Source organism: Diabrotica virgifera, chromosome 5, assembly GCF_917563875.1.
Source record: "Diabrotica virgifera virgifera chromosome 5, PGI_DIABVI_V3a".
NCBI classification, from domain to species: domain Eukaryota; kingdom Metazoa; phylum Arthropoda; class Insecta; order Coleoptera; family Chrysomelidae; genus Diabrotica; species Diabrotica virgifera.
In genome coordinates this window covers 147,948,449-147,969,707 of record NC_065447.1, presented here as the reverse complement: position 1 = coordinate 147,969,707, position 21,259 = coordinate 147,948,449, and the positions used below count along the sequence as shown (strand labels likewise).

At 32.2% G+C, this 21,259-nt stretch overlaps 1 protein-coding gene and 1 long non-coding RNA gene across 2 annotated transcripts in view; one reads left to right on the top strand and one right to left on the bottom strand.

Moving 5' to 3' along the window:
• The window catches only part of LOC126884495 (uncharacterized), a 210,063-nt gene that overhangs the window by 98,108 nt on the left and 90,696 nt on the right, over nucleotides 1–21,259 (top strand). The window contains exons 4-5 of the mRNA XM_050650433.1: nucleotides 11,001–11,023; nucleotides 11,125–11,336. Coding sequence (XP_050506390.1) covers nucleotides 11,001–11,023; nucleotides 11,125–11,336 — 235 coding nt within the window. The remainder of the gene's footprint in view (nucleotides 1–11,000; nucleotides 11,024–11,124; nucleotides 11,337–21,259) is intronic.
• LOC126884502 (uncharacterized) lies at nucleotides 16,211–16,989 on the bottom strand. Its single transcript, XR_007698069.1, has 2 exons — nucleotides 16,560–16,989; nucleotides 16,211–16,435 (listed from the first exon to the last, which is right to left on the bottom strand). It is a non-coding gene; the product is annotated as an uncharacterized LOC126884502 (long non-coding RNA).

Genomic DNA, 21,259 nt, shown 5'->3' with positions numbered 1-21,259 from the left:
TCACCCAAATATTATAAATTGTCAATAAATATATCAAATGTAAATATCGTAAAAATAAAATATTAAATCAGTTATGTAAAATTTGTACCTAAAGAGATCTAAAATTTTATGTTATCAAATGTAAGTATCTCACTTTTTACCACAGGCATATAAATTTTCAAATACCGGCTTTACTCTTTCTATCCTTCAAATTTGCCACTAGAAATACTTTTCCATGCTTTCCACGTTGGACGACAGTTGATGTGATCTTGATTATTGATATGAGATGATATTCTTATTTGTTATTTAATTTAATCAATGCATTAATAATAATTTAATTAATTAACCAGATCACATATCAATATGTTTTCAATCTCAGGGCGAATTATAAAATTAATTACTTACTTACGTGGCTTCTCAGTATTTCTCAATGGTTCCTAATCGGGATAAGAAAGAAAAGAGTAAAATAATACACACATATGGGTTACAATTATAATCAAAATATTGTTTATTTTATTTAAATGGCAATCACTGCTTAATATGTGCTAGATCTTATTATTCTTAAACATAACATTTACAAATGGGAATCTTATTTCCTTTTGGTTTCCAATTGAAAGTTTTTATTAACATTTAACTATTAGGATTTATTAGCAACAATTCTATTTAAGTTTGATGAAGCTTTTCTGATATTATTGATTATGTTCTTCAATTTATAATGTGGTATTTAATACGAAAAACCCATACATTCATGTCCAAACAAATGAGACTGACCTTTTTCTGGTGAACTGAGAATGTCTTCACACAAGACCCGTTTCCTGCTATCCTTGGCTGCGATCAAAACCTCGTCCTGGCTTTCAGTAATGTTCTCCTTTTGAAGATTAGCTCGTATAGCTCTCGTTCCTGCTTCTGTCGTGATGCTGTGTTATACCTTTTTCGAAACTTTAATCAGCTACCGGGACACTCTTGGCTCAAGGAGGTTCTTTACTCTCAACCTGGCCTACCTCTCGTTCCACGATAGATCTCCACACTCACGGAACTACACCGGCTTTCTCACTCTCCGTACACTACCGTCTACTACTGGACTTCACTTCTCGACAGCTCAAAACATTCTGATCTCTATTTTCAGTCATTCACCTACTTTCTACATATCCCTTCCAGATTCACAAATCAACCTTCCACCACCAACTCTCATTCGCAGTATTCCTCAAAAACCAATTTTTAATCTTTCTAAATATGCTTAATGGATTTCAAAAAAAAATAGTTAATTCCCATTCTAAAATTACTTTCTACTATTTACAAAATTTAATGACCTATTATCTACTTCAACTGAGTCTTATTTAGCATAGGCTAATGATCGAACCTTCCGCGAACAACGATAATGACCTATTATCTCTTTCAACTGAGTCTTATTTAGCATAAGCTAATGATCGAACCTTCCGCGAACAACGATAATGGTACGCGCCATTCACTTTGTTTATTCTCGGCGCATTGTCCCGAGTTCCGTAAGCTTTTTCTAATCACTTCTTAAAATTAAATATAACAATTTGTTGTATACAGGTTGTTCTAAATTTATATGCCCGTGGTTGAGAAAATTGAAAATATTTTATATTAAATTGAATTCTGTTTATAATTATCAAAATTTAATTTTCATATCAAATAGAAATATAACAATATATATATATATATATATATATATATATATATATATATATATATATCAACAAATGAACAAATGAAATTGGTCGGTGAACCAACTTTGTATCTTTTGATCACTGAGTGTGTTCAAAGATTGACTTCTTTTTTGTTTGTTTTATATATATATATATATGTCGTCAAACCATTAACCTTGGATCTTTTGATCACTGAGTGTGTTTCAAGGATCTACATCTCATGTTTTTAAACATAGATTTTACTTACTTTAAGTAATTAGGGAATTAAAACTTGAGACTGTCATTGTCGGACTTGCCGTAGATTTACGCACCTTCTATGTCTAGGTCTCGAATGTTGTTTTTTGATTGGAATGTGTCTAAAGATATTCAACCTCTCATCTTTATTGATAAGCCCAGAGAGGTTGAAGAGGGCGAAACACATTTCTAAGAACTGGTGTTTGGATCTTTGATTCTATTCGAAAAATTTTTCCCAACCCGAAATGGTGGATGTGTGAATTGTTCGTAAGGGGATTTTTCCACATTCTCTATTTCATCTGTTTGATATATATATATATATATATATATATATATATATATATATATATATATATATATATATATATATATATATATATATATATATATATATATAAATATATATATATAGAACTGGATTCGAAATCCGATGTATTTATCGACCGTGCAAGTATATTCTATAACACTATAAAACAGTGTTGAAATTATCGGGAAATGCGGTCTGTGGCTTAGATTGAAACTACATTTAATTCTGTTGAATTCGATATTTCGATGAGTATTTATTAATTTTTCATCTTCATCAGGAACAAACTACAAAATTAACTAACAGTTAGGTACAAACATAATATTACAATGATATAACTTTCGAATTGCTGTAGGTATGTTATATAAAGCAATTTAACTTAAAGCTATGCATGTCGTTTCACGAGAACGTCGAGGGCGGCACTGAATCAGGTATCTTTTCTCACATGTGTTAAGGGCCAAAAGTTCCAATATCGAGCCATCTGTTTAATATTCTGCTATTTTTAGAATTTTAAAACATTGCAGTAAATTTCGCTTAATCTACTTGTGTCTGATTTGTAATTAATTGAACGTTTATTACTGTTTATGTGGTACATCTCGAGGAACAATCTTTTCTTATAATTGCTTTCTGAATCTAGGATCTTGATATCTGACAAATTAAATTGGTGTCCTGTTGTTATGGAATGGTGTGCTGCTGCACAAGTATTTTTGTGTGTTTTGCAATCACTTTTGTGCTGCGTTATTCTTTGTTTCAACCATTGCGATGTTTGTCCTATATACTGCCCATCACATTCGAGACAAGAAAGTTGATAGATGATATGACTCTGATTTAGAAGCGGTGTCTGGTCTTTAAGCTTCGAGAATAAGCTATAGTTGGATATGCTATTGTATTTCGCTATTTTGATTTTCGGAATTCCGTTCAGCAGCTTGATTATCTTGTTGGTTAAGCCATTTATGAAGGGCAACTTTTTGTAAATCACGGGATCTGATGGTCTGTTGTCACGTTGCCCGTCGTATAAGTCTGAGTTATATATCAGTTGCTTAAGAATTTTACTTGGATAGCCGTTGTTCAAGAATATGTTATAGAGTATTTTTAAATTCTTTTGTGTGAACAGGTCATTGCTGATGTGTAAAATTCTGTTTTTCATTGCCACAACAGTGTTGTGTTTTTGGCTTTTAGAGTGCTGAGAGAAATAATTTATATATCTTCCAGAGTCAGTTGGTTTCTGATACCAATCCAAAATTATCTTGTTCTCTGTGGTTCTTATCACCTTAGTGTCTAAAAAGGGCACACTTTGTTCTTTCTCCTCCTCAACGGTAAATTGTAGGTGTTTGTTAAATCCATTGAAGAGGTCCAGTGTAGTTTGAATAGAGTCCTCGGGGATCGCACTTATCACATCATCCACATATTTGTATATGAACGGTAACTTGAACGGTAGTCGTGGAATTACTATATCAAATAGATGATCTAAAACTATGGTGGCTAGAATGGGGCTGATAGGAGAGCCCATGGGAGTGCCAAAAATCTGTGAGTAAAAAGTTCCCCCGAAAGAAAAGTAAACATTAGAAAAAATAAAATCGATTAGTTTGAAGAAGTTATTCTTACTTAGTGTGGTGTTGGGTTCAATTAAGTGCCAATTTTGCTCTAAAATTTCAATGGTCAAGTTGAGAGGAATATTCGTGAAATTTCACGAATTTTCCTCTCAACTTGACCATTGAAATTTTAGAGCAAAATTGGCACTTAATTGAACCCAACACCACACTAAGTAAGAATAACTTCTTCAAACTAATCGATTTTATTTTTTCTAATGTTTACTTTTCTTTCGGGGGAACTTTTTACTCACAGATTTTTGGCACTCCCATGGGCTCTCCTATCAGCCCCATTCTAGCCACCATAGTTTTAGATCATCTATTTGATATAGTAATTCCACGACTACCGTTCAAGTTACCGTTCATATACAAATATGTGGATGATGTGATAAGTGCGATCCCCGAGGACTCTATTCAAACTACACTGGACCTCTTCAATGGATTTAACAAACACCTACAATTTACCGTTGAGGAGGAGAAAGAACAAAGTGTGCCCTTTTTAGACACTAAGGTGATAAGAACCACAGAGAACAAGATAATTTTGGATTGGTATCAGAAACCAACTGACTCTGGAAGATATATAAATTATTTCTCTCAGCACTCTAAAAGCCAAAAACACAACACTGTTGTGGCAATGAAAAACAGAATTTTACACATCAGCAATGACCTGTTCACACAAAAGAATTTAAAAATACTCTATAACATATTCTTGAACAACGGCTATCCAAGTAAAATTCTTAAGCAACTGATATATAACTCAGACTTATACGACGGGCAACGTGACAACAGACCATCAGATCCCGTGATTTACAAAAAGTTGCCCTTCATAAATGGCTTAACCAACAAGATAATCAAGCTGCTGAACGGAATTCCGAAAATCAAAATAGCGAAATACAATAGCATATCCAACTATAGCTTATTCTCGAAGCTTAAAGACCAGACACCGCTTCTAAATCAGAGTCATATCATCTATCAACTTTCTTGTCTCGAATGTGATGGGCAGTATATAGGACAAACATCGCAATGGTTGAAACAAAGAATAACGCAGCACAAAAGTGATTGCAAAACACACAAAAATACTTGTGCAGCAGCACACCATTCCATAACAACAGGACACCAATTTAATTTGTCAGATATCAAGATCCTAGATTCAGAAAGCAATTATAAGAAAAGATTGTTCCTCGAGATGTACCACATAAACAGTAATAAACGTTCAATTAATTACAAATCAGACACAAGTAGATTAAGCGAAATTTACTGCAATGTTTTAAAATTCTAAAAATAGCAGAATATTAAACAGATGGCTCGATATTGGAACTTTTGGCCCTTAACACATGTGAGAAAAGATACCTGATTCAGTGCCGCCCTCGACGTTCTCGTGAAACGACATGCATAGCTTTAAGTTAAATTGCTTTATATAACATACCTACAACAATTCGAAAGTTATATCATTGTAATATTATGTTTGTACCTAACTGTTAGTTAATTTTGTAGTTTGTTCCTGATGAAGATGAAAAATTAATAAATACTCATCGAAATATCGAATTCAACAGAATTAAATGTAGTTTCAATCTAAGCCACAGACCGCATTTCCCGATAATTTCAACACTGTTTTATAGTGTTATAGAATATATATATATATATATATATATATATATATATATATATATATATATATATATATATATATATATATATATATATAGAAAAACGATACGCTGAGTAATCAGTGGCGGATCTAGACATTTGCCGTGGGAAGAGCAATTTTCCTTAAGCAGGGAACAATGAAACAGCAACCGAAAGACATAAAAAGATAAACCCAAACTACATGAAAGACATAAATAATAACTTACATGCATTAAGTTCCCTTAGTTTTCTTAACTGGCTTGTTTATTGGGTTGAATTTGTCTGTCTGTGGTTAATTTCGTATGTTTCAACAATTGTTTCTTTAATTTTGGACCTTGTTTTTCCATCCCCGTAGATCTGCCACTGTGAGTAATAGAATAAGCAAAATGGTGAAAGCATATAAAACGTAATAATAGAATAAAAACAAACAAATGAATAAAAAACATGAAATCGGCAGACAAAATTTAAACTTTTATGAAAAAATTTACCGACTGGCACTTGTTTTGTACAGTTTAGATTATAGTAGGGGAGGAAAGTATGCTAAATTTTCAGTTACTCGAGCGTTATGGGGACCTACTGGGTTGTGAAGAGTAGGTCCTAAAATCAAAAAAAGTTAAGTTTTCCATAAAGTGGGGGACTTTCCATTTTTTGATTTAATTTTCCATTTCCAACAATCGTTTTTCCGATTATAGCGCCATCTATGCATAATTCGAAAAAATGTCTCGAATAAAAGTTACTTATTTTTACGTAAAAAATACAAATCTACAATAAAAAATGGGGGCTCCTATTTAAGATTTTAAAGTGACCTCCCACCCCCAAGATTTTAAAAAAATATTGAATACATGTATTTTTCAGTTTTTCGATCTGATGTTCATTACGCGAAATATCGCAGGGTTCGTATTTAAAATTTATTCCCCACCCCGTATTTTTTAGTTTTTCGATCTGACGTTCATTTCGCGAAATATTCGCTTTTGTTTTGTGAAACTTTGTGACTCGCCCATTTCCTTACGTCCCATTCAAGTTGTCAAATTTTTGAAATATAGGTACACTCTTTTGCATGTACATACTTAACTTACCTTATCTTAATCTGACGATTTCGAGTTTTTCTAAGGATAGATTTTTTTCGGCCCACCCTTAACGAACTCCCCTGTATTAAGAGCTAATATATGGTGTAGAGGTACATATACAGAGTACAAGATTTCTCCCCATGTAATAATCTGACTTGCTCGAGTAAGTTTGGGCTCCCCTACCATAGATATAGTGGAGTCACTGAAAGTTTTCACCTCCGATTTCGTTGAACCTTCATCGATTTTCATGGAAATTGGTAAGTAGTTAGAAAATACTTCAAGGAATAAAGGTGACATGATGTTAACTTGCGCTTTTACCCTGGGGGTGGTTGCCACCCCTTCTCGGGGGTGAAATTTTTTTATTAAAAATTATACCAGAAATCGATAGAGGGGCAACCTCTGAGCAAAGTTTGTTATATAAAGTTATTAACATAAATCAATACTTTTTGAGTTATTAAATACCAAAAATTTTATTTTTTCTTAAAAAAATTCATGTTTTAAAGCTGTTTTTCACGTATTACTCAAAAACTATAAGCTTTTGTAAAAAAGCAATTATTACCAAAATTAAAGATAATAAAAAATTTAATACACTCCCTACTTAAAGAACTAAACTAATGTTATTTTAAAGTGAGTTATGGGTAATTGAATGTATATTTTTTTCGACGAGTACTCAAATCTAAGTATTCAAGCTTACATAACGGGAAAACGATGCATTTTATAGAATATACTTGTTAAGCACTTGTCAAAGTACTTCAGAATACCTATCAAATGAGCTTCAGTAGAAGTTAATAGCATCAAAATTAAGCAAGTTATGATGAAAATAAGAGAACCCTTTCGATTTTTTTAGGAAAAAGTTAAAAACTAAACATACGCCATTTCCGCAAAAATTAAAATTTGTGGTAATCCTCACAAGAATTTCTTTATGTTATCATAGTTAATTATTTCAACAAATTTGACCGGTTTAGAATGCATATTTTTGAAAAAAAGGTATAATTTAATAAAATCAGAATTTTTAGGATTATCGTACTTTTCATTTTCTTCTGATAATAACTCCAAAAATACTCAATATACGTAAAAAATTATTAATAACTAAATTTTAGTTTTTTTCTGTAACAAATACTTTACCCATTTTACTATTTTCGTAGAGTAAAAAATAACCGAGATAGAAACGTTTAAAATTTCAATTTTGCTGCGAGAACCATGTAACCGGGCCCATTTAACCTTTTATTTTTAAAAAAGTAAGAGGTCTAAATGACTATTTTGACGTTTTTTAATAGCTCTTGGAATAATATTTTAACCAGTTAATAGATGAACTTGCTACTTTAAAATTTAACGGAGTTATTTACAAAAAAAACAATAACATTTTTTAGAAATTTTTTTAAAAGATACATTTTGAAACATTTTTGGTGCATAAACTTTAATGCTATCAACTTTTTCGAGCACTTATTTGATAGATATTTCAATGAGCTTTGACAAATATTTAATAAGTTTATGTTATAAAATGCATCATTTTCCCGGTATTTAAGCTTGAATACTTAGATTTGGGTACTCGACGAAAGAAATATACATTCAATTACCTATAACTCACTTTCAGTTAACGTTGAAAGGTTTTTCTAGTAAGGAATTTATTTGATTTTTTATTAGCTTCAATTTTGACAATAATAACTTTTTTGTAAAAACTTATAATTTTTGAGTTATTTATGAAAAATCGGTTAAAAACATGCATTTTTCTCACGAAAAATTAAAATCTTTGATCTTTAATAACTCAAAAAGTTTTGATTTATTTTAATAACTTTATATAACAAATTTTGCTTATAATTTGTCGCTCTATCGAATTGTGGGGTTATTTTTTATAAAATAATTTTCACCCCCGAGGAGGGGTGGCATCCACCCCCAGGGTAAAAGCGCAGGTTGGCACCATGTCACCTTTGTTCCTTGAGATATCCTCTAACCACTCACCAATTTTCGTGCAAATCGATGGAGGTTCAACGAAATCGGAGGTAATAGTTCATATTCACCTTCATTGACTGCACTAATAATGACGCTGGGTTTTCGTCATGAGAAATCATAATTAAGCAACTACCATTTTTAATTTTTAATCATTTTATAATTTTTTGCTATGCAATTTGTATTATTCAAATATCACATTTTTGCCACAAAGGGCCTAGCCGGATAAGATGATGAAAAGTGCCCCCAACTCGATTCGAATTCCATATATTCCACTGTTTAGCATATATAGTGAAACTAACTTTCTGAAATTTTTAGCCCCCTATGTGACCCACCTAGAGCATAATTAGGGTTTTTATGTTTTTATTTTTTATCTCGGCTGCATCGAGAACTAGCGAAAAACTTTAAATAAAAAAGTTGTAAGCTTTAAAAAGTTCTGTCCGAAAATTTTTTTTTTTATTTTTGGCGGGAAATTTAAATTTTAGAACGATTTTAAAATTTTAAATGAGTATAAAAAAATAACTAAGACATTCTTTTCCACGAAAAAAATATATAACGTGTATTTTTGCATAAGTTTTCACCCTGAATTTTCTCAAATTGTTAAAGTTGGTGAAACGCACCTTTGAAATTAAAAAATCTCATTTTTTCGGTTTTTTTTTTTCGTTTTTTGATACAATTTTATGCATATTTTTCAAAAAAGGTAACACCGTCACTGGAGTAGGTAAAAAACTGAAAAATAATTGGGGTTTGTTTAATAAAAATTTTTTGTAACGCCATCCATTTTCAAGATACAGGGCGTTGAAGAAAACAAAATTTTACACATTTTTTACGATTTTGCCGAAACTACTGGCAACATTGTAATAAAACTTGGCGGGTTTTAAGAGGTAGTTATTGTTGTTTTGACATACAATTAAGGATTTGATATTCATCATTGGCGCGCTTAGGGGTAATGGTCTGAACTTTTTAAAGAAAAAATAAAAAAAGATAGTACGCCACTGACATATTTCAAATTAACAATCATTTTTGAATTCCTCGTTCAATTTGCTATAAAAAAAACTATCTTCTCATTTTTTCATACGAGTTTTGCTGCAAAAAAATAAAATATCTTAACGCTTCCAAAGTATTCGAATTAGTTTTTATAATGGATGTACGAATTTATGTAGATGTAGAAACTACTAATATTAGTAGTATTTTATTTCATAGAAGTTCGAATACTTTGTAAGGGTTAAAATAGGAAGATAGATTTTTTGTCACAAATTGAACGAGGAATTAAAAAACGATTGTTAATTTGAAATATGTCAGTGGCTTACTATCTTTTTTCTTTAAAAAGTTCAGACCATTACCCCCATGCGCGCCAATGATAAATATAAAATTCTTAATTGTATGTCAAAAAATGCACAACAACTACCTCTTAAAACTCGACAAATTTTATTACAATGTTGCCAGTAGTTTCGGCAAAATCGTAAAAAATGTGTAAAATTTTGTTTTCTTCAACGCCCTGTATCTTGAAAATGGATGGCATTACAAAAAATTTTTATTAAACAGACCCCAATTATTTTTCACTTTTTTACCTATTCTAGTGACGGTGTTACCTTTTTTGAAGAATATGTATAAAATTGTATTAAAAAAACGAAAAAAGAAAACCAAAAAATGCGGTTTTATGCGGTTTTTTATTTTTAAAGGTACGTTTCACCAATTTTAAAAATTTGAAAAAATTTAGGGTGAAATACTATGCAAAAATATACGTTATATATTTTTTTCGTGAAAATGAATGTCTTAGTTATTTTTTTATATTAATTTAAAATTTTAAAATCGTTCTAAAATGTAAATTTCTAACCAAAAATTAAAAAAAATTTTTTCGGGCAGAACTTTTTAAAGCTTACAACTTTTTTATTTAAAGTTTTTCGCTAGTTCTCGATGCGGCTGAGATAAAAAATAAAAACATAAAAACCCTAATTAGGCTCTAGGTGGGTCACATGACCACCTAGGGGGCTAAAAATTTTAGAAAGTTAGTTTCACTATATATACTAAAGCGTGACCTATATAGAATTCGAATCGAGTTGGGGGCAGATTTCATCATCTTACCCGGCTAGGCCCTTTTAATTCCTGTTCTTGAAAACTAGCGTATCTACTTAGAAATTTGGTTAAAATCTTAAAAATCATTAAAACATTAAAATGTGACAACCTTGAATTATTCGTGTCTGTCTGTCCGCCCGTAAATGGAACTTCCACCGTTAAAGAATTAATGCCTGGTTGCACCAACAGATCTTAAGCTCCAGCTTAGCTAAACTCAGCTTATACTTTAATACTGGGGTCAGACTAGCATCTAATACCGTTAATTATCGCATTATTTGCATTAAAGGTATGTCAAATAATGCGATAATTAACGACACTAGACGCTAGTGTGGCACCAGCGTAAGGATTTACATTTATATTTAAGCTTAAGGTACGTCTTAAGCTTAATATCTCTTGGTACAACCAGGCATAAGTAACCTTTAGTGTCTAATTTTTAAAAGGTATATTTGTGTTCAAAATATCAAATGCTTTTAAGCAATATTTTATATATTTTGTTTTTTTCTTTTAGCGTTGGTTACGATGAAATTGGTGGTAAGTGTTCTTTGAAATTTGTTATTGTTAATTTGAAATATTTATAAATATCTTTTATATCACAAACCGCCATTTTATATAACTCTATTGCTTATTTACAGATGTTATGAGCTCTTTATCTCCTGTTGCCAAGGTAGTACGTAAAAAGAGGGCCAAAAAGGTCAAAATAATAAACACGCCTGATGTCTTACAAGCCATGGAGCAAGCTCTATTGGATGAGCATGAGCAGACTCCAATTCTTCTAGAGCCCGCAGCCGAAGCAGGTTTTTCAAATAAAGTTATCTCAATTGTAGAAGAGGTGGCGGAAACAAGAGTAAGTATTTTTAACATTGTTATATTGTATACTTTAATTTTCAGTCATATCAAGATGTTTATTTTCCTACAATATGCTGCTTTAGAATCCTGTAACATTATGTTGCATATTGTGTTTGTAGCCTGCCTTCAAAATTTATTTTTCATATTTCTTGAGTTGGATATCTATGCAATATGCATACCCATATCCCTAGATAATTAAAATTCTTGTTAATTATATTACTTTACATTCAGCTTAAAATTGGTGTCATATTAGTTTTTAAAAGTTGCTATACATTATGTTTTTTCAGTCGCTATTACCGTAGCTGTTACCTTATTCAAAAGAATTATATTTAGTTAATTTAGACAAAGTATATTTAAAAGAGCTGTTTCGGTCTATAAATGTCCTCAGTGGAGCTGAGTGCACACCTCTGAACCAAAACTAAACCAAACTGTCTATTTAAGTGGAATCTCAAAAATAGTTTAAAATCCACTTTTAAGATGCTGTAGCGACATCTCTTAAAGAAAAGAAAAAAGTCCCAGATACAAAATTCACTATTAAAATAATAGTAAATAATTATTTAAATGTGAAACTTTTCTTATTGAAACCCCTTTCTGTCAGTCAGAGATTAAGGATGTTACCAGAAAGGAATTCCAATAAGAAAAGTTTCAGATTTAAATAATTATTTACTATTATTTTAATAATTAATTTTGTATCTGGGACTTTTTTCTTTTCTTTAAGAGATGCCGCTACAGCGTCCTAAGGCCGATGCCACATTATGCGTTTTGACCGGATGCGGTGAAAACGCATCCGTTTCCAACGCAACCGGACCGACCTGTCACACTATGCGTTTAGTCTGGTGCAGTTTTTAAGCGCGTACCGATGACTCAAAACGCATCCGTTTCCAACGCAACCGGACCGATCTGTCACACTATGCGTTTTCACCGGAGGCGGCGGAAACGCATCCGGTTAAAACGCATAATCTGACATCGGCCTAAGGCTACGGCTCCACGGGCGAGAAATTGACGCTGGCAGTAGCAGTAAAATGAACTTAGGTTCCGCGGAACGGAATGGGAATAGCCGAACTGAACCGACTACGCACAAGTCCTGTAGTCGGTACACTTCGGCTACTCCTGTTCCGTTCCGCGGAACCTTAAGTTCATTTTACTGCTACTGCTAGCGTCAATTTCTCGCCCGTGGAGCCGTAGCCTAAAAGTGGATTTTAAACTCTTTTGAAATTCCACTTAAATGGACAGTTTGGTTTCGTTTTGCTTCAGAGGTGTCCACGCAGCTAGAGCTCCATTTTCCCGGCCCCTTTTGTTTTCCCGGGAATCGGTAATTTGGATTTCCCGAGAATCGGGAAATTTAAAAATAAAAAGAAGAAATTGTTTTTGTTTTAATTTTTTAATGCAATTAGTATAAAAACATATAAACTTGATTACAAATTAAAAATGTCCGAAAAATCCGAAAAATGTTTAAGAGGATCGGTACGTATTTTCGGCTGCAATGCTATTCAAATTGGGATTCATTTTTTTCGAATCCTGAGAAAACTAATAAGTATTTTTGAAAAATTTAAACGCAGAATGAAAGATTACGTTATTAGCGAGGGCCGAAAGTCCCTGAGAACTTCTATAATATTTATTTTAATAAGTTACAGGGGTGAAAAAACTAAGAGAAAATTTAGTGTGATTTTTAATTTCAAATATCTCATTCAAAATAAACTTTTTATTTATTCTAAGGGACTTTCGGCCCTCGGTAATAATTTAGTCTTTCATTCTGCGTTTAAATTTTTCAAAAATATATATTGGTTTTTTCAGGATTTGAAAAAAATGAACACAATGCCGTGGTAATATTTTCCAAATTTGTCTTTGTCTTACAACGCACTCAACCGAATATAATATTGTCAGCATATATTGTCAGTCAGATACTGACAATCAGTGACAATTTTAAATATTTGACATTGCATCGGGAATATTTTGATAAATTGATTACATATTATTGATATATAGTGTTTTTGATAAATAATTGATTTAAGACGTGAACTTAATAAAAAGTTATTTATTGTGTATTATTTGTGGAAGATCCAAGCAGAGAATACATCAGATATATCCTGTGATCCAAGTATTTTGTTGTTAGAGATGTTCAAAATTGTAAGCGTTCCAAAATAACAACATATTATTAAAAAATCACTTTTCGTACTTCCGGGCCTAAAGTGACAACTTCACTCCCTTGTGACAGGTACTAAAGTGTCACATTTAATCCCTCCGGGATTAAATATTGACGAAACTCCCGGAACGATTAAATCACAAACAAACGAATTTAAGGGATATTTTATTGAAAAATATAATTAATTAGAATGGTAATTAACGTTAATATTCAAATTAATATTGTGACAGTTCGTCATATTGACCAGTCTTTCCTGGGTTAATGCAGCAGGTAACTGACGAGTTTACCTTAAGCATTAAATATTTATCATCCGGAGCCTCCCGTAAGAACTGATCTACCTGCTCAGACGTGAGAATTCTTGACTTCTTTGGCTTAAATCCGTCATTTCTTCTCTTCAAAAAAGCTAATAATTTTGGAAATTTACTTATATCAATATCTTCTCTAATGTTAATAACCGATTTCAGCATTGAGTAATGTGCCCAGCATTGGCGTAGTTAGACTTTGAGCTTGGGGGGGGCACGGCTCCCTGAGCATCTTGAAGTATGATTAAGGGACCCAAAAAGCCCGCCGCAGGTGCCTCGGAGGCGAAAATTTTTTTGAGCACCACGCCCATTTTTCATTAAAAAAAATCACCAATTTTGCTTCTTTTTTTTTACCTGATCATATACATAGTCACACGAACAGAAACCATTTTCTAAACTTACAACTTAAAATCTTTATTAATTAGGAATACAAGTTATAATTTTACAAAGGTTCTTTTTATAAAATTACAAAAATAAAAATGAAAAAACCAATTCTTTTAGTAACGGGTATAGGTACATGTCATATAAGTAATTATAATAATGTTATTTTAGGTAAAACATATACATCTTATATATAATTTTGCTACAGAAACATGCTTCTAGGAAATTAACTCTTGTCTAAACAAGAGTTAATTTCCTATTTTTTTCAGCAAATTTACATAAAACTTTTTCAGCTGTTATTTTATTTTTTACGATTTCATTTTCTATATGTATTACTGAGAGATTAGAAAATCGATCCTGAATCATAGTAGCTCTTAGCCAAGTTTTGATTCTCCTCATAGCTGAAAAACTCCTCTCACAACTAGAAGAACTTACTGGCAATATTCTAGAAATTTGCAACAGTTTATACAGGTTGGGATAATATTCTTTTTTAATATGCTGCATTATATTATCTATATTTATTTCATGTCCTTTTAGTTGCAACATATTCTTCATAACCACAGCTTCAGCATTTAAAGAGAAAGTATCAATTTTCAATATATTTTTATAATTGTCTACGAAATCTTGTGCATTCTCCATATCTAATTTACAAAATGCATCAACTGATGTGGCTAATGGTAAATTTTCAAATCTACTCGTAAAATTAACTATTATATTGTCTAAAACTTGGTAGTAAATATTAATTTTCCAGTATTCTTTAGCCGTTATATCCTTTTTCAAGTCAAGTGTATTGCTTTTTCCTATAGTTGACTCAGTAAAAAAGTCATTTTGCTGTCGTCTTCTTTTTGAAACTCTTAAAGGCTCCAGTGAAATTTCGTGTTTTTCAGCAAATTGTTTAATATCTTGCCAAATTTTAAACTCAGATCTGTAACCTTTAAAAGTTTCAATAGTACTTGTTATTAGATCACTAAATACAAATTTCGTTTTTTTTGTGTTTTTTTTCTGGGGTGGGCCACCAGAATTCTGGGGGGGCCGTGCCCACCCCTGCCCCCCCCCCTAACTACGCCAATGGTGCCCAGAGAGTTGAGGCACAAACCGCTTTTGATTTATCATCGAAGTAGACTAACAGCGCATTTTCAGTAGGTTGTCTCACATTTTTTAAGCGGCACCACTTTTTAAAAGCATCGTACTGCTGCTCGTATAGTTTTCTAGATTTCGGTGGTAACAATTCTTCACCTACTTCGGCTGCTCTTTTATCAATATCAGATACACCTTCTTCACTCATGATACCAATAATTATCAATAACAATGTTTCTTTACAATGACACTAGTAATGACAATGTTTCTAAATTATAACTGTCACAACGCAATGTTACTATGGTAACTTATTTTAAAGACAGTTTATTAAATGAGTTGAAGAGAGAAAAAACTGATTGAAATTATTGAAATAATTAATAAAATCATACCGGAAGTACGAAAAGTATCGTATATACCTTGCGACTGAAGTACATTTAATCCTTCAGGTAAATTATGGCCCTCCCTGCGGTCGGGCCATAAACTTTACCTTCAGGATTAAATGTACTACTTCAGTCCCGCGGTATATAATGTACTATTAACACTTTTCCTCTTTTCTCGATTGATTATTAGTTTTTGTTGTACAAATAAATTATTACAATCACTGAAAACATAGTTAGTGAAAAAATTATCAGATTTATTAACTGAATTAATAATTTGCAATTATAAAAATAACAGTTATCCAAGAACATTCAAAAGCCATCTCTTTAAATTAATTATGACATTTTCCCAGATAGCACAAAGACATCTTAAAGAAATCTAAAAGATAACTCACTAAAGACGTTTTAGACGTCTTAAAGATGTCTGGTATTTCCGGAAAGATATCTTTACGACGTCTTAAAGATGTACGGATGTTACAAATCCTTACATCTTAAAGATGTCTTTTTTTGTATATTATTAAGGTGTTTAGGATATCTTTCTTTTTAATTTTTTATGAAATATTTTAAATGAACTTTTAATAAAAATAATTAGTTTCTAAAAATACGTTTATTGCTATTAAAATTTTACATGTACATGTAGAATAAGCTTTACCAATTATCAGATTTGCAATTCTAGTATCACAAAACTTTTGTGTTTGCCTTTTTGTCCCAGCCAACTGTACTTAAAGCTTGCTCATTGCTAATAATTAATTTTCCAACTATTTATACAAAATCATAGGCTTTTGCTCCTCCTACTTTAACAAGCTCCGATACCTACCTAAAAAATATATTTTTAAGAGCATATTGTTAAGGTAAGCTGTTGAATTAGGAGACATGCATTTACTCTTGATGACAACGTTAACTTTAACTTTAATAATATAACAATCTAAATCTGAACTTACTGCATTATTAAAATCTGTAGTCTTCTAAATATCCCTCAAATAAAACCATAATATGGGAAATACCACTGAAGTCATTGATGTGAAAAAGCTTTTGTTTGGAGTTTGTCTTTTTGCTACCAGCTCTTGTCTTAAATATTTTACTAACCTAACCTAACTTTTAAATTCGTAATTATAACATAACGTATTTTAAGAAAAAATGTCTTAAATATGATGTCTAAAAGATATCTTAAATTTGGCGTTTTAAAGATATCTTAAATTTGGCGTTTTAAAGATATCTTTTAAAAGTCTTAATTGAGACCTAAGACATTAAGACCATATTTGGTTGTAAATAAGATATCTTAAAGATGACCTGTGCTGTATGGGTTCAAGTAGAATGACATTCTAGTAATGTTTACATATCCATACCAGTGTGAATTTTACTACACGTAATTTGCCGTGTAAAGACAGAAAAGTAGGGATACACGTAAAATATTTGCGAATTATGTACCCATAGCCTTAATCCGAAAAATTCAAAACATTTTAAAAATAGAAAAATTATAAATTTGTGATTAATCTGAATTTTTGTTGTTTTTATTATTGAAATATGTTTTAAAAAACATAAATTGTCGAGTGTTTGATCTTTCAGGCTGGCTCTTTTTTTTGTAGGTACAGAAATTTGCTGAAATTAAAAACACACTTTCTGTTGATGTAGGTCTGATGATTTTTAGTGCAGTGAGTAATTTTTTTAAACGGGCGGTCATCTGATTTGCACCAATATAATAACGTATTAAATTTCTTATGTACTAATTCCTCGTAAACATAATTTTAATTCAAAATAAATATTTATGTTATAATTCTGGATCCTGGATGCTTCCAAATGAATCAGATCGTAGCATAAACAAAATAATGTTTATGCTGACGGATATGATACATTCTGATTTAATGCCAAAATTCTTCTTCTTCTTATGCAATCCACTAATGGATGTTCGCGATCACGTTTGACTATTTTTCTCTATTCCTTGCAGTAGGTATATATTAGGTCTCCTATGTTTCTTAGCCCTGTCCATTGTTTGACATTACGGAGCCATGACATTTTCTTCCTGTCCACTCCCCTTTTTCCTTCGATCTTTCCTTCAATAATTAAGGTTTGCAGAAACTGGTATCTTTCGTTTCTAATTAGGTGCCCCAGGTATGCCGTTTTTATCTGTTTAATTGTGCATAGCAGTTGTCGTACTGACCGTAATGTACCAATTCTTCTCAGGATTTCTTCATTTGTTATTCGTGCGGTCACTCTACGCCAAAATTGGAAGCTTTAAAATATAATTAAAAAATAAATATTTTAAGAGGAATAACTTAAAACGATTATTAAGCAGACAGAGATAATAATTGTATCAGAATCATTTATTCATTTTGAGTTAGTAATATCTCCACTCATAATTTAAAATAAAATATTTCAAAAAATCCCGGAAAATTTGTAAGAATTCCCGGGAATCGGGATTTCCATTTTTTTTACTGATTTCCCGGGAATTTCCCGGTAATGCAGCTCCACTGAGGACGTCGTAGATTGTGTATCGCCTCCGCCTCTGAATCGAAGGGAAACAAACTGCCCTTCAGTTTCACTTGTAAAATTTAGTTCAAAAATATTTTGTACACCGGCCTGTAATACTGTAAACGCTGCAACTGTAATACAAGAAAGAATGAAAATATAATAAACTGTAAATATTACGAATATAATGCAGGAAACATCCACCACCTGACACATACACGAAAATCAACTAAAGTACAGGTAGGATTCAAAATACCCTAATAAATTCGTTATGAACCAAAAACGTCCATACAAAGTTTCAACGAAAGTATAATTACGATTAAAAAGAACATAATAAATTCGTTAAAAACCAAAAACAGCCATAAAATGTTTGAATAGCGCTGTACTAAGGCAGCGCATGAGACACGGGCAAGTCCCAAATTTTCCGGCAAGCTGCTCCGTGTTAAACACGCACCGGCTACCTTCTTCTTCTTCTTCTTCTTCTTCTTCTTCTTCTTCTTCTTCTTCTTATAATAGGCCTATTGACCTGTTCCTTACCGATTTTGAGCTTGTATTCGTAGCTGTGATGTTGACTGCCAGCTATCTCGCCACCTTTTAAAGGGCCTTCCTATTGGTCTCTTGCCTGTTGGCTTCGAATCCCTGGCTATAAGGGCTATTCTCTCGCTGTCCATTCTCGTTACATGCTGATTCCACTCTCGTCGTCTCTGTCTTCCCCACCGTACTATATCTTGTACGTTACAGAGATCTCTTATTCTGTCGTTAGGCATTCTGTCTCTCAGTGTTTTCCCAGTTATTGACCTCAGCGTTCTCATTTCTGATGTTCTCAGTATCCTCTTGGTTTCTGCTGTGTCACATCTTGTTTCTATCGCGTACGTCATGATCGGTCTTACACATGATTTGTATATGCGTACTTTCCCTTCCAGCCTCATATCTTTGTTTCTCCAGATGACATCCCTCAGACATCCTGACACGTAATTGGCTTTATTTGCTTGCTTTCGGACGCTCTCTTTAACATCTCCATAACTACATATTTCGATTCCCAGATATTGGAATCTCGAGACTTGTTTAATTAGTTCATTGTTAATTACTAATTTGCATCTTATGGGTTCCCTTGACACTACCAGGGATTTTGTCTTGGCTGTTGATATTTTCATGTTGTAGTTCTTCGCCACTGTATTGAAAGTTTGTGCCATTCGCTGTAGGTTTTCCTCATTATCGCAGATTAAGATTGCGTCGTCAGCATAACAGAGGATTTTTATTTATTTGTCCGCCATCTTATATCCTTTTCCAGTACCTTTAATTTTTTCTATGATTTTGTCCATTACTAAATTAAAAAGCAATGGGCTCAAGCTATCCCCTTGTCTGATTCCCGAGTTGATTTCTACTTCGTATTAATGTCTTTAATTATCCTTATCATCTTGTTGGGCTGATTTTTCTCCTTTAGCAATCTTAGCACATCTTCCAATCTTACACAATCGAAGGCCTTAGTCAGATCTATAAAGCACATAAATGCAGGTTTATTATATTCCAGCGCTTTCTCAGCAATTTGTCTGGCTATGAATATGGCGTCTATTGTGGACCTATTTTTCCGAAAACCTTGTTGTTCCTCACTAATTGTGTATTCTTCATTTATTTTATTGGCAAGTATTGTTGTACTCAGCAAGGTAATGGTACGGTAGTTGCTAGGGTCTTTGCTGTTTCCTCTCTTGTGTACAGGTATTGTTATACTCGTCCTCCACTGGTCTGGTACACGCTGGCTACATATTATTTCTTGAAAGAGGATCTCTATATTTTCGATTAAGGTTTCTCCTCTGTATTTCAGGAGTTCATTTGGTATCCCATCGGGTCCTGGTGCTTTTCTGTTTTTTAATTTACGTATGTTATTCCTTATTTCTTCTTTTGTGATTTCTAGTTCTGTGTCTATGTTGGATTCGTCTTCATTTCCTGTTTCTTCCTCTTCTTCAGGTACTATAGTATCTTCCTTATATAGTTCTTCTATATAGGCGGTCCATCGTTCTGCTTCTATTCTATTTAAACTTCTATATTCGTTAATGGGTTTTTTCCTATTTTTTAGTATTTTCCAAACTTTTCTTTGCGCCCCATACAAATCGTGTTCCATTTCTTTGGTAAAGCGTGTCCAATATTCCCTTTTTATATTTCTTATCTTAGAATTAATGTCATTTCTTGTGTCTCTGTATTGTTGGTAATTGTTTGGTGTTTTGTTAGTGCAGTATTGTAGGTATGCTTTCCTATTCTCATACGCTAGATCTCTTATTTCAATATTGAACCAGGGCTTTGATATTTTTGTTGCATTCAGGTTAATTTTTCTTACCCCTATGCTTTCCTTTGCGGCTTGTAATATATTATATTCTATTTTTGCCCATGTCTCATTTACTCCTTCACCTGTTGTAACAACAACCGGCTACCTTAGTATAGTTTAATACTATACTACACGGGCTACCTTAATATTTCAAAAATATTCAAACATTTTATGGCTGTTTTTGGTTTATAACGAATTTATTATGATATTTTTAATCGTAACTAGGTATACTTTCGTTGAAACGTTGTATGGACGTTTTTGGTTCATAACGAATGTATCAAGTTATTTTGAACCGTAACTGTACTTTAGTTTTTTTTCGTTTCTGTCAACTTGTAGATGTTTATCGAGATATTTTGAACATTTCGCACCCTCAGTGCAAGACTGCAGTAACTCAAAATTGTATGAAAATGAAGTAATCATGGAATTCGATTGTAAACATGCATATCTATCCCCTGTAAAACTTTAGTAACTTTCAAATGCTTAATGGGCTAAATATTACAACAACAACAGTTTAACTATTTTGCGTTTTTGAACATAAGTTCCGTGCAAAACTGTTGTAACTCTAATGTAACAGAGTTACAACAGTTTTGCACGGAACATTGCTACGGATTCGATAACAAGCAATGAAAAAAGTAAGATATTTGTTATTTTAATATCTATATCTGTGGTGTTTAATTTTAATATACAGAGCGTCTACGTAATCCATTAACGGCTGAGACAATAAACAAAGATTTTCGAGACCAATCTATTCATGTAAATTTTATGTCCTTTGTGTAATATTATATTTATTTTCCATAAGGTTTTAAAAGGAAAAACAGTTTTCTTAAAACTTGTGTATTGACAATACTGAGAGGT